This window comes from Sorex fumeus, unplaced genomic scaffold (assembly GCF_029834395.1).
Source record: "Sorex fumeus unplaced genomic scaffold, SorFum_2.1 ptg000026l, whole genome shotgun sequence".
NCBI classification, from domain to species: domain Eukaryota; kingdom Metazoa; phylum Chordata; class Mammalia; order Eulipotyphla; family Soricidae; genus Sorex; species Sorex fumeus.
Genome location: NW_026606083.1, coordinates 10,423,985 through 10,437,610, shown reverse-complemented (window position 1 = coordinate 10,437,610; position 13,626 = coordinate 10,423,985). Strand labels below are relative to the sequence as shown.

The 13,626-nt window shown below is 48.5% G+C and overlaps 1 protein-coding gene across 2 annotated transcripts in view; it reads right to left on the bottom strand.

The window, feature by feature from the left end:
• The window catches only part of CELF2 (CUGBP Elav-like family member 2), a 638,321-nt gene that overhangs the window by 349,485 nt on the left and 275,210 nt on the right, over positions 1–13,626 (bottom strand). Inside the window, exon 1 of one of the 2 annotated variants that reach the window (XM_056114742.1) lies at positions 9,228–9,741. The exons of the other annotated variant lie outside the window; for it this stretch is intronic. Coding sequence (XP_055970717.1) covers positions 9,228–9,280 — 53 coding nt within the window. The 5' untranslated portion in view covers positions 9,281–9,741. Of the gene's footprint in view, positions 1–9,227; positions 9,742–13,626 lie in introns of those variants that run through there. 2 annotated transcript variants of the gene reach the window in all.

The window sequence follows — 13,626 nt, the reverse complement described above, 5'->3', positions numbered from 1 at the left end:
ACCCACTGTTTGTCTTTGTCGGGAGTTTAGGGCTGGGCCTGTTGGGTCGCCTGGCCTCTGGCTGCATCTGTCCAACAACAGCCTCTGGCTGCATCTGTCCAACGGCCAAGCTGAGTAGCGGTGACGGAGACCATATGGTTTGCTTGCACAGGTGAAGATATTGACAGGCTGGCTCTCCACACAACCAGGATTGGCAGCTCTGCTTTAGACTTGTGAAATACAGTTGAGATATTCAGTGTTTGGTTACCTGAGGCAGCTGAGGCATTCTGAGCAGCCGGAGGCTACAGTGTGAAACAGAGCAGAAACTATTCGGGACAATCCCAATTAGTCACCATGACCAGCCCGACACTTAGAGTTAAGAATACTGAGGTTCTGAGACAATGCTCCATTAAATTGCAAATGCTTTGTTTTTGCTTCAATTTGCCGTGTTTTCCCTCTTAGGACACATCAAGTGTCCAATGAGGAGGATGGTTTTGAATCAGAGAATATTCTAGATTTCCAAATGGTTCTTAGAATCATCCTTTCAGAAGCCAATAGCCCCTTAAGCCCCACTCCTTGTCCCCTCTCACCCTCAGTTCCCCCGGAAACCTGTTGACTTATGAAGGCTTGTGTCTCTCACACGAACCAAGGACTTTTTGCTTTCCTGACCCTAATGCCATGGAATAGCATACACTCTTACTTCCCACATGTATGGAAAAAAGTATATTTATGTTATTCAAACATGCGCATTTCATAAACACCCGGTGCGATGGGTACCTGGTAAAGGTGGCAAGATTCTTGCTCTCCCAGATGCAAGCCTACAGTCTTAAGGAACAGGTGGGTCCATCAAAAACATCTTCCTAGGCTCAGAGAGGAGTTGTAGTTCTTGCCTAGCACGGAGTTGACCTGGGTTTGACCCTTGGTTCCTAGAGCCCCATCAGGAGAGAGCCCTGAGCGCAGAACCAAAAGAAGGTTCTGAGATAACTGGATGTGGTCACCAAACCCAACCTAACAAATGAAAAATACGCACAATGTCCCCCTCCTCGCCATTGTAAATGAATACTGGAATGACATAACTAAAGGTTGAAGAAATTCTAAAGAAGAAAGTGGTCTACTTGAAGAAGCACCTAGGTTAAAGTTGCCTAGAGATTTTTGGTGAGCTCTGACCTATGAATCACCTGTGTTGTCAGGGAGAAAAAGTGAGAATGTTCTAGCTCTGAGCCCTCAATAATGATGTTGGTATTGGCAGGGAAGGTAGGTTGCATGCCTGGACTCTGGAATCCGCGTCAAGTTCCATCTGTAAATACCGAACTTAAAAGAGTTTTTCAGTCTAGGAAATCTTTCACTCACCCACCAGGAAACATGATAAAATATCTAAAACTGCTGTTTCCACGGGCCTCTGGGGCCTCTGACGATTCTTTCTGGCTCAGACATTTGCGTCTCTATAAGAGTGAAAAACGAGGGCAATGAAAAAGCAAATGGAGTTCTACAGCCCTGGCTCACCAGAACACCTGTGAGCAGGATGGATGGCCAGCTAGCTCTAGCCTCGCTCTACCAGTTGGGCAATCGCCAATGCCCACCCGGGTCAGCAAAACACATTCCCACAGCAGAGTCCCAGCACAACCCCAGTGGAGAGAGCGTATCTGAAAACAGCCCTGTGGTTCGGTCCATCAGCTCTCCAGGAGAACAGGGACTAAGAGAGCTGGAAAGAAAATGAGGATCAATATAAAAAGAATTGCTTTGCCTCGAGAAAAACTCAGCCACACAGGGAAAGGATGAGTGCCAGGACCGTGGCTTTGAGTCCCGGGAGAGGCATTTCTTTGTTCTGCCTGTCACTGATCGTGTCATTTTCTAGATTGTGGGTGATCCTGGGGTAGAATCTGCTTCCACCCCCATTTGTACGGTGGGCCTTACAAATGACCCCAGTGCCCAACTGGGCTGAAAGCCTGGTTCTTCAGTTACCAAGACCTGGAGTGGACAGAGATGAAGCTCATGTGGGCAGTCACCAATGGAATTAAGGTGTATTCAGCCTTCGTGCTGAAGGATAGGACTGTTTTGCTGGCCGCATGTGTTTCTGGGTAACAGAGTAGTGTTTGAGAGTGGACTCCTACTCCTGTGGGCCTCAGGGGATGCATTGTTCTCTTGTGGCACCTCCCAGTGGTGTGTGAGTGTGGGGAGGGGAGGCGGGCAACAGGCTCTGTATGGGGAGAGCCTGGAAATCTCCTTTAGAGAAGCATTTCTCAACCTTATTGAAATTTATTTCCAGGAGTTTGTGATAGAAATGGGGAGAACATGAAAAAACTGAAAGAAAGATTCCACTTCAGTTTCTTAATACTATTACCCAAGACAAATAATCAGAAAGCTTGGACTCAGAGATAGACAGTTAGAGAGATAGTAACAGCAGATAAAATATTTGCCTTGCATGTAGCCAACTCTGCCAAACTCGAGCCTCACATGGCCCCTTGGTGGGTCCCAAGATGTCCCAAGTGGGTCCCACAAATGGCAGAACTGGTAGGGGTGGGGGCAGAAAGGAAACAAGGTCGGAAGAGGGGCCTGGGTGGAAAACTGTTGAGAAGTCCAAGCCCTAGGACACAGGAATCTAGGGTTTGGAACTTGCAGCCTGGGCGCATATTGAGCTACAGGGCAAATGCCACAATTTGCTCTCTCTTCCCAAAGGGCAGAATAAAAGTGCAGGTGAGGCTCCTGTGCTTTGTATTTTAGGAAAAGAGTTTCCCAGTGGTGGTGCTGGATTTCTTGTGCTGCTTCTAGCAGAGATTTCAAACAATCTGGACTTGTGGGTCTTGTCCTTGAATATGTTACTTCAGCCCATTTTGACGTGGGTGGGGGGAACAGCCCTTGTGATGGGGGAGGGTGGAATGACGGTCAAGTGACTATTTTCCCATGGATTATTAGTTAATGAGGGAGGAACAGGAGGTTACTCCCTACGAAATCATATAAGTGGCATCTTGTAGTCTATGAATTCTACCTAAATAATTGGTAGTGGGGGAGCTCTCTGTTTCCTAGTCCTCTTTCTAAGATCAATGAAGGGCACTTAGCAGTGACTGCACCTTAAATCTGCAAATATTCCCGTAGCCAAGGGAAAATAGTGGAGTGCAATTTTTTTTACCATCTGCAGCATGGTGAAGATGCCACATTGTCACATTTTCCAACATGCCAAGGACAGCTGCCATGTCACATGTCACATTCATCAAATGCTCCAGCTTACAGGAAGTGACTCCCAAGTCTATGCTATGGAGGCAGGAACAACAGCACCAATGCCCAGGCATGGTCACTAGGCTTAAAGGGGTTGTTTGCAAGCCTTGAGCATGCTGGTTCGCCCAGTACATGCTCTCTCTCAGGTGCTATTCTAGGAAGATTCTTCCCGGATCTGCCATGGCTGATCCACCCCCAGGGGACCCCAGTGGAAATTTCAGGTGACCTGTGCTCACCTGGGCATCAGGATGACATGAGCAGAAGTGTAGCTACACTTGGCTTTCATTCAAAGTCACATAGCAGGCTTGCCTCCGTGCACTTGGAATTCATCTTGGGAGATTTATCAGGCATGGGAAAGGGAAATGTCTATTAAATGAGTGAGAGAAAGCAATGAAAAGGAAAGGACCCAGGCCACGCAGGGCCTAAAGCATGTCAGTCTGTTCTTTTCCCTCGCCATGAGCTGTTCTCATTAGTGAGGCTTTCTCACACGCTCTGGAAACAGGCAGAAGTGTGCTTCGTTATAGTATCAAGGCTCCTCCAGTCAGCCGAGGGATTGGTGAGTTATACATTTTCTCCAGACTAGAATCATCGTTATGAGATCAAGATCTGAAACATTTCTGACCTTTGAAATATCACCAAGGCGCCTTTTAATTTCTTCCCCAATTATGAGGCAGGTTTACGACAAGCACTTTGCCACGTAGATTTAAAAACATCTCTCCAGCTAGCTGTCAAGACCACTTCTCTCTCCTGTGGGTCAACTCATTAGTCTAGACAGTAGATGACAATAGAGCCCATGGGTCAAGGGCAGCCCACTGATTGTTTTTGTCAATAAAGTTTTATTGGCTTGCATCCCTGCTCACTTGGGAACACATTGTCTATGGCTGCTTTCATTCTGAAAGGGCAGAGTAGAGTAGAGGCCAGAGAGATGATGCAAATCTGGTCCCTTACAGGACAAGTTTTCTAACCCCTGCTCAAGTATAGTGTCTTGTATAGAAAGAATGAATTCTAGGACTTGAGCCATAGTATAGTAGGTAGGCTCTTGCCTTGAATGTAGCTAACCCAGGTTTGATCCCTGGCATCCTACATGGTTCCCTGAGCCCTCTGGGAGTGATCCTTGAGTGCAGAGCCAGGAGTAACTCCTGAGCACTGCTGGATGTGACCCAAAACAACAGCAATAACTGCAACAACAACCTAAAGAATGAATTCTACTCCAATAATAAGTGAAGTATTAGATTCTCAGAATCTACAATGGTTCCAAGCCATCAAATCCAGATGCTCTGCTGATTGGAAGAGATGAGACACCGAAGGTAGGGTGATGAGCCTTGGCATTTGGAATCACTCGTTGCACTCCACACCCCACTCTACTGCAGTCAGAGGAGGAACAACAGATTTGAAGATTCTGCAGTGTGAAATGCAAAGTCAGATGCGAGACTGCCTCATTTATTCATTCATTCACTCAGCACCTGTTATATGCCAGGAATTATTTTGGGTGTTGGGTATCCACTAATCACTCATATAGACCACAGTTTCTCACCTGTGGGGATAGATGTAGTGGAGAGAAAAATAACCATGGGGTTGGGGAAAGTATGTAAGTACTCTGATAAGAATACTCTTGGTTGCTTTTAATGGGCCAACATGGTTGAACAGTGACAATCTTATTTTTTAATCTCTTTCAGGGGGGACTCTCAAATAGTGCTTGGGAGGCCCTTGGTTGCTCCTGGTGACTCTGGAGCAACGATGCAGGCAGTTCAATGTGAGACCCAAGAAGGCCATGCTGCTTGGAACCTGTGGTGCTGGGAACAACCTGAGCCACTCTGGTAAAGATCAGAGGTCTCCAGGGGTGACCCTGGCCGTGTTCAGGGGACCATGTGATACTAGGAATTGAACTGGTGTCACTAGAACACAAAGAATGTGCCTTAACCCTCCTGCTACTCTTGGCACAAATATTAAAAAGTGGCATCATACACAAGGTTTTATATGATATAGTTTGTCAGGCAGAGATGTGACGACAGTGACTTTCAACTGGGAGGCAGGCAAGGCTTCAATGAGGAGGTAACGTTTGAGCTAAACCTTGAATGAGAAGGAGGATCCAATAGCTGAGGAAAAGTTTTACGGGGGGAGTGGGAGTAGATATGGCGAGGCCTGAAGAAGTTTGGCTTGTTTGACTCCGAGAAATGAGGAAGAGGGGTGGAGGCATGCGGGTGTGGGGAGAGCAGGGAAGGGCTCTGGGGAGGGAGGACTTCTCAGCACCAGGTAGTGGTCCCAGGTGTGAGGGTGGGTTTGGGCTTTAGGCCAGGAACAAAGGTAAGTCACAGGATTTGTTATCGCTCCTCTTGAGTGAAAACTAGGGGAGGAGGTAGGGGGTGGGGAGGCCCCTTAGGAGGTCCCATTCCTCAGACACAAGCTGACAGCAGGGCAGGAGGAGGCCTGAGTCCTGGGTTTTCAGCAGCTACAGCCAATGGGAGCTAATGAGGGTCTGGGCATTCGGGAGGGGGGGGGAGCAGGAAATGTGGCTTTGGAGAGGACACCTCGTTTTCCAGTCTGAGAACCTGGTGACTCTGCTGTGTGCTCACAATCTGACCAGTCCCGAGATGAACCACCTGAAATCAGGGAAGAGATTGTGGGGGGCAGTGCACATGCTGAAGAAGCCCAAGTGGGGAAGAAGGTACCAGAGGGCGTGGAGGGCAGAGGGGCAGCGGGAATGCTGAGAACACTAATGAGCTTCATCTTCTGTGTTCCATGCCCTAGCTAGGGGCCTTCTAGATGCTTCTACAGAGGGGCTACTGGATAAGAGCCAGGCTGGGGGAGAGCCAGGTGCTCAGACCCCACCCGAGAGAGCACCTGTTTGCCACCCACATTTATCCAGAGGATGGGGCAGACCACTGGCTCTGTCAGGCTGCATGCTTTGGTTCCTTAAGATTGGGGCTTGGCGCTCATTTTCTTCTGGATCCAACTCTGTCTTATCACCCACAGGGACACTTCTCAAGACCTGCCTAGAAAATGCCTGAAACTGTGGCTAGACTTCATTCTTCATTCTTCATTAAACTTCATTCTCCTGCTCATCACCTCAATGCTCAGGTCCACTACTCCCAACGCAAACTTTTGCCAGAGCTTAAATCATCTGAACACAGGACGAGATCAGCAATAACAACAGCACAGTAAGAGAACTACCATTGCAAGCACATGGGACTAAGAGACAAGTGACACCTCTCTCTCAAAATCTCTCTCTCTCTCCCTCTCTCTCATTTTTTGGGTTTGTTTGCTTTGTTTTTGGACCATACCCCATGGCTTTACGGTTTACTCCCAACTCTGTGCTCAGGGATCACTCCTGGTAGGCTCAGGGGACCATATGGGGCACCAGGATTAAATCTGGGTTGACTGTGTGCAAGGCAATCACCTTATCCACTTTACTATTGCTGTGGTCCCCAGAATCTCTACTTCTGAGTAACACTTTTGGGCCGCTGCTGACCCTGGGTACTGGCATTTTCAGAGGGGAAAGCCTGGTGAAGGAGGAACAGAATTAGGGTGTTACCCCTGTTTGGTATTTCTGAGAGAAGCTTTTGTGTTTTTGCTTCCCGCCAGCCCTCAACAGACAAAAGGACAGTCAGGTTTTTGGAAATCTTTGGCTTGTCTTTTGGAGGTACTTCAGGTTTCTCTTCTGCCCCACTGAGGTCGACAATAATTGCAACAGTCAACAGCCCTGTCCAGTCTGAGTTTTTCCATTTGATAAAGGGACACATGGATGGAGTGATGCCACGGAGCTCTTGAGAAAAGGTTTATGACCTCAACTTGTATCTGGAAGCAGAAAGCACCTGGAAACACCAAGTTCATGGCATAAACAAGCTCAACAATGGAGTCCAGTGTTCACATTTGAGAAGTGATAGGTGAGGCCCAGCTCTGAGCCCCAAGCCCTAAGCCAACACCCCCCTCCCACTATTCCAGGCCCAAAGGAAGCCCCCCAGCCACAGGACACCACACATACTGCTCACACGCACACCAGAGCAGGGCTGGATCCTGTGTCGGATCTCATCTGCAATGGGGGGGGGGGGGTTTCTCCCCTCTGGAGACGTGTATCAGGACCGCCCATGGGTGGCATTAGAAGGTGCCACGTCCTCACCTCCTGCCATGCATGAGACAATGTCCTGCTTCTGCTGCTTTCCCATGCGGGAGACAGAGATGAACGGCTGGAAGTAGATGGAGTCAGAATGGGCCCAAGGCTCCCTAGTCACAAACAAGGGGTTTAGAACATAATACACACCCCGTCCAGAATGCTTTCCCCTGGGAAAGGAGCACAAGAGAGTTAAAGAGTTGCTGGAGTAACGCTTGCCAAGTTGTGAAGCAAATAGAGGGACTGGGTGGCGGGCCGACCATGTGGAATCTATCTCGTCCCAGCATGCACTGACCCGCATGAAGGCCACATGCTCTCAGACCAGAAAGGAAGTTTTACTTACATTTGGAACACATTTAGGCGGCAGGTCACATTTCTACTAATTTTTTAAATGGCTTAAGATTTTGGCTCGTTATATAAAAAAAGACTGTTGGAGGGAGATATTTTTATTATAATCACACAGACTTTCTCAGAGCGAGGGCCAGTCTTAGCCACTTGTGTGATAATATTAATAATAAATTTAATCACCGAGAAGAATGTTTAAAGTACTCATGAGATATCTCAATTTTAGAAATTAGAGTTCCCTCTCCAGAAATATTGAATTTTATTCTCAAGGTTGTATTATAGAAATACCCACAGCCATATGTCCATAGAAGTACTCAATTAAAAATTTTAAACCTGCAATCAAAGGAAAATATAACTGAAGGGAAAGATGCTCTTGCCTTATCAACTCGAAATCCTGGCAATTATTTAAAGAAAACTAAAAGCAACAGGCAAGGAGATGTTCCTTGTGTTGTTACTACAAATGTCCAGCATTTCCAAGACACACTTTCAACAAACAGAGTAAATGACTTAATAATATTAACCGAACAACCGAACAGCATCATGATATTTTAGTATTTAGAATTATGATTATGAAGGATAGGCAAAACCATGGAAATATGTTTACCATTTACCTGGAAAAACAGCACAATAAAATGGCAGAAGCACTGTGATGTACAAATATACACACAAGGTTTTAGAAGATAGAGAGAGGAACTAAACAGAGTAGAAAAATGGTGGCTACTGGTCCTGCTGAGGCCGAGTATTTGTTTTTCTCTACAATGCTGTTCCTTTTAAGAACCATGGCAGTCATTCATGAGGGGAAACAAGTAAGGGTTAACCAGCCCACAGCTCCTGGCAGGAGCGAGGTCCCGGCAGGCCGAGCACCCTTTGGGGAGCCAGCTCTGGGTCTAGCAGAACTGCGTCTGGGTCCGATCTCTTGGGAAACAGGACTGGGCTGAGTCCCTTTTCATGCAAATCTCTCAATTGAGCATTTCTGTTTTTTCACCCTCCCCAGGGGGCCCTTTGCTGTAAAGCAGGGGGCACCTTCTTCCCAGGATTGGCCCGGCCCCTCCAGATAAAGTTCCCCATCTTCATTTCCGGGCTCTGGGAAAAAGATGCTCACCCCGAAGTGTGCCAAGGCAGACCTCAGTTGGCAAACCCTCCCCTGGCAGTGCCCAGTGCCTCCCGGACCAGTGTTTCCAAACCAGACCCTGGAGGCCGCTGGTCGGTGTGCATTGCCTTCCCACCCAGGCCCTCCCAAGGCTGCGAGAACGTTCTCTGGGAACCCCTCTGCCCTCCGGAGGCCCAGACACCTGCCACTGCCCCCCTGGACTCTTTCGAGCCTCATGCCACTCCCTTGTGACCACCAGCACTGATGTGGAGGAGGCTGGAGGAGCCGCTGCAGGGAGACGCCTGGAGAACCCCGTCCCGGGGTCCCTGCCTTGCCGGATGCCCCGGCGCAGACTCCCGCGTTCCCAGCTGCGCATCCCATCTGGGTATCTGGGAGACCCACCCAGGCCTGGGCCACCCTTGGCCTCAAGCTCCTGATGGGGGGTGGCGGCGAGGGCTGAGCCCGCCGGGAAGAGAAAGAAAGCAGGCCTACCTTAAAACTTTCCAGTCTTTCAAGGGGTCCAAGTCAGAGATTAAGGAAACCATTGTCTAAGAGGCAGCTGAAGTCGACTCGGAGGCCTGGAGGAGGGGTGAGGGATGGGGTGGCGGAGGCTGCTGGGCCGGCTCTTCCTCCTCCAAGACTGATAAGCACTTGTCCTGGCTTTTCTCCACCCCCCAAATCAATCCCGTGCTATATTACTTCCCAGCTCGGGCTCATTTCTCCACACCACCTTTTAAAGCCCTTGTAATCTGCTCCAACTGATCAAATTTGACCTTTCTGTAGCCCACTTTATTCCAAGCACAGCTCTCAGTTAAATCTCTCTTTATTAACACCGTCCTCCTTGGCTTTCTTTTGGAACAAACACAGATCAAGCCTGAAGCCTGGAGACTTTACCAGCAATCATTTACAGATTACTGCGAGCTGCAGTCTTCTCTCCTGGGGGGCATTTCTCCTGCCTCCGAGATTTTGCTCTCATATTCCGTCAGAAGGCTGCTTGGCGTTTCTTCCTTCCCTCTTTTGGGGGCGTGGGTTCTGGGACCCTAACATCAGGCTGTGAGCTTCCCTCCGCGGCTGTAACTCCACAGTGGTTAGGATTTGCTTTTTAAAAAATATTTTGGACACAGGCTGCTAACAAGCTCGGGTCGACTGTTTTCTGGCAAGAGATGCTGCTACACTGCTCCCCGCCCCTCCTCCCTCCCTTGCTCGTGTTTTAAGGAACGTGAAAGGGGAGTGCAGAATGCAGGATCTCTCAGCACTAAGCAAGCCGGGCGTACGGCCTCACCCAGCACTCGTGTATCTGTTGTGCCTGTTTTAAAGCTGAACAGCTTTCATCCGTGAGCTGAGACCTGCCACGGCTAGGGGAAGCCTCTGGGGTGACACTTTTCCCCCTGACTGTGCGGGCTGGATCTGAGCACACAAGGAGCTGTATGGATGGAGGAGATGGGATCCGGGAGAGCTGGGAATCTTCCAGAACAGACCTCCACTGCCCCCCCCCCCCCCCCCCACCAGACCACTATTCTCTCTTTAGCCGTTCGCCTAGGGAGCTGGGCTGGACACTCCCTCTCTGCCATCAGATCTCTCCTTCTTCCTCCACTGACCTGCGAACCCATTTCCCACTCCCCCACCCCCCAGATCATGGGCAGCAACAGAATAGCAGCTTCTGGGGCCAGTCAAATCCTGATGCCAGCCTAGACATGGGGCTGGGTCATTGGTCTCTTGCACTGAGACAATTTAGGAAGTGTTGGTGTTAATGACATGCATGTCCCACCCTATGACTTTCACCCATGGAGAAACTGATAGATTTTCATGTGTGATGTAGTGTCTCAACCATGTCCCTCCTACCAGCCGGGGAGGGTGCCAATGGCTGGCTGAGGAAGTAGCGGTTCTTCCCTGGGTCCCTGGAGGGCAGGATGTGGGCACTGCTGCTTTGCTGGCACTGTCCCTCCATAGCTCCACATGCTCCCCCACTGTCCTGTGCCTCTCTCCCCCACCACTCCAGTTCCCTGGTCTCTCGGGAGCCCATCTGGGATCTTAAAATAGTCAGCAAGCACTCAGTTGCGATTCCCTTTCGCTTTTACAGTCACAGACACTTCCCACTTCCCTTGACGGCTGTAAACTGACGCTCCTCCCAAGCACCACCATCTCTGTGCTCAAATTCCAGCAAAATTCCTACCTTTGGCCAATGTCATGGCCTCTTGGGGTCTGCCTGCTCCTCCCGGGGCGCCTCCGCTGTCCTGCTGTGGCTCGCGGGTCACGGGGAATGATGTGTAAACATTTACATAACACTTTAAATCCCAGAGAACACTTCACCAAATGTGGGTGATGATAATAGCGTGTGTGTGTGTGTGTGTGTGTGTGTGTGTGTGTGTGTGTGTGTGTAGCTTACCTCTAAAGCGTTCTGAATGCTCAGATCACTAGAAGAGCCATTCTCCCTTTAGGAAGTCAACTTTCAAAAGAAGAAATGATAAAGAAGCCATTTCTGTGACTCTGACAACATCCGCCTTATCTCAGACCCCCTAGCACCCTGCTGAATTCAGATCTGGGGAAGGAAGGGGGGTGAGTGGTTCCCCCTAGGAGTTCAGGGTTAATGGGTGAGGGAGGAGAAGGGAGTTGGCTTTCTGCCAAAGGACAAAGGAACAAAACACAGCTTATAAGTGATGAAGTAGTGTTTTAAAGCTGCAGTCCTCTTACAAACTTTTTTGAGATGGGGGGTCCCTAAATGGTGCTGAGTAGGTCCAGAGGCCCCTGGGGCAATTCCCAGCCAATTAGGCCAATAGTTCTATTGCAAGGGCTGTGGATGTGGTGGTGCCCAGCCCTGTGCTGTTGGGATTTCCTGGGCCACACCTGACATGCCTTGGGTGGACATTCTGAGAGGGGACTGAGAGACAGCATTTCATTGGGCTCCATAAGGCATTGGAGGGCATTGCTGGGCCACCCCAGAGAAGGACCAGGGATGACTTTGACCTAGAAGTATGAGGAGAGAATGTAGCATTCATCACTGGCAGAAGTTTACCCAGCTATCCAACACAGCTTCCACAAGATAAGTATAATTTCCCAGGAATTTTTTCTCCCATAAAAAGTCTACTGCTTAATAGCCAGGAATTACAAAACAAAAATAACTAACCAGACAGTCCACGGCAGAGTCTGGCAAACTCCCCGTGGCGTACCCAATATGCCAAATACCAGTAACAATGATGGGTCTCATTCACCTAAAGAGCCTTGAATATAATTTCAGGGCTAGGATGAAAGAGATGTTACTGGGGCCTGCTTGAGGCAATCGATGAATAACAGGATGATTTGTGATTTGTGATTGTGAACCAGACAGTCATCCAGTCAGGTAGTCAACCAACCAACCAGCCAGTCACCCACCCACCCACCCAACCAACCAACTAGCCAATCACCCAACCACCAACCACCAACCATCCAATCACCCAGCCACACAACCATCCAACCACAAACCAGCCAATTACCTACCCATACAACCAACCAACAAGACATCCATCCAAAAGCCAACCAGCCAATCACCCACCCAATCAACCAACCAAGCAACCAAGCAACCAACCAAGCAACTAAGCAACCAACCAATCAGCCAATCACTCACCCACACAATCAACCAACCAATCAACCCTCAAGTCACCTAACCAACCAACCAAACATGCCTCCTAGCTAGGTGAAAAACAGAATTTTCTTCTGTTCTTTTTTCACCTTTCTGTGTTTATCTTCCACATCTGTACCTTGGAAATGGGATCATAGCCCCTTTGCAGATTCTGTTAGCTCTGGGAAATTGTCTTCTTCATGGTATCTGAAGTACCTGTTTCTGGTGGCAGCTCTTCCCTTCCTGAGGGTTCAGTTTTCTCTTCCTTGAAGAAACTGAATGTACTTCTTAGAAATGCAATCCAGTGTAGGAGATCCCCAGGCTTTTCTGGGTGCCAGAAATTGGCAGAGGGAGTGAGCTCTTCTGAGCACTGGTGTGAGCACTGGTTCATGACCCTTGAAACAGGGTGAAGCTGCATGTGCTTGTTGTAGCAACTCACAGTGGAGATTAGTACACCAGGCCTGGGTGTCCAGAGAAATGAATATGACCAGGAGAGAGGTATGACCAAGAAAGAGAAGGAGGAAAAAAAAGGAGGAGAAGAAATGACACATTCAGTTTATTTCCAAGAACAACTGGTCATCGTTTAGGGTTTGTGGGCCCTCAAACATTGCCTGGGACATATATGCTGAAGACACCATGAGCTTTGTGTATAAGCTTCAACTGAGCAAAGCAGCCATGGGTTAGCTGCTGAATCTGCAGCCCTATTAAGTGAGAATGTCCCTGTGAGGATGAGCTTTATTTCAGAAAGCCTGTTGCTGAATGACCATGAAAATGATTTTTTGAATGTTCTTAAAGCTTCCTATTGTCCTAGTTGTTATAAGCCAAACATAAAAAGCCGCCATTTGAAGTCACTTTTGCAAGAGAGCAGTGAGTGAGATGATTAAAGTCTGACTTTATCTTCAAATATTGGAAGTTGGGATGTGCCAGTTTTCAGAGGGCTGGTGGTGTGCATTGGTGAATGCCGGTAGGTCACGTGGATTTGTTGGGCAACCCTGGGGGATGCGCTTAGTGAAATTTGGGAGCACCTCTCTCTCTATCATATTAAATTCATGCAGGTCACGGTAGTGAACACAGAGGCTGCATTTTCTTGATTTCACCCTGATGCTGTATTTTACTCTGAGAAATCTGTACCTGAATAGTTAACCATTCATCTTCAGCTACAAGCAGCGCTTGTTGTCTGCTGCTATACTTTAATGATGTCTATAGAGACAAATTTCCAAAGACAACTTTCCCCCTCCCCCATTTTTCTTTTCAGAAATAAATGAATGTAACTTTAATGGAATTTCAAGTGCTTCC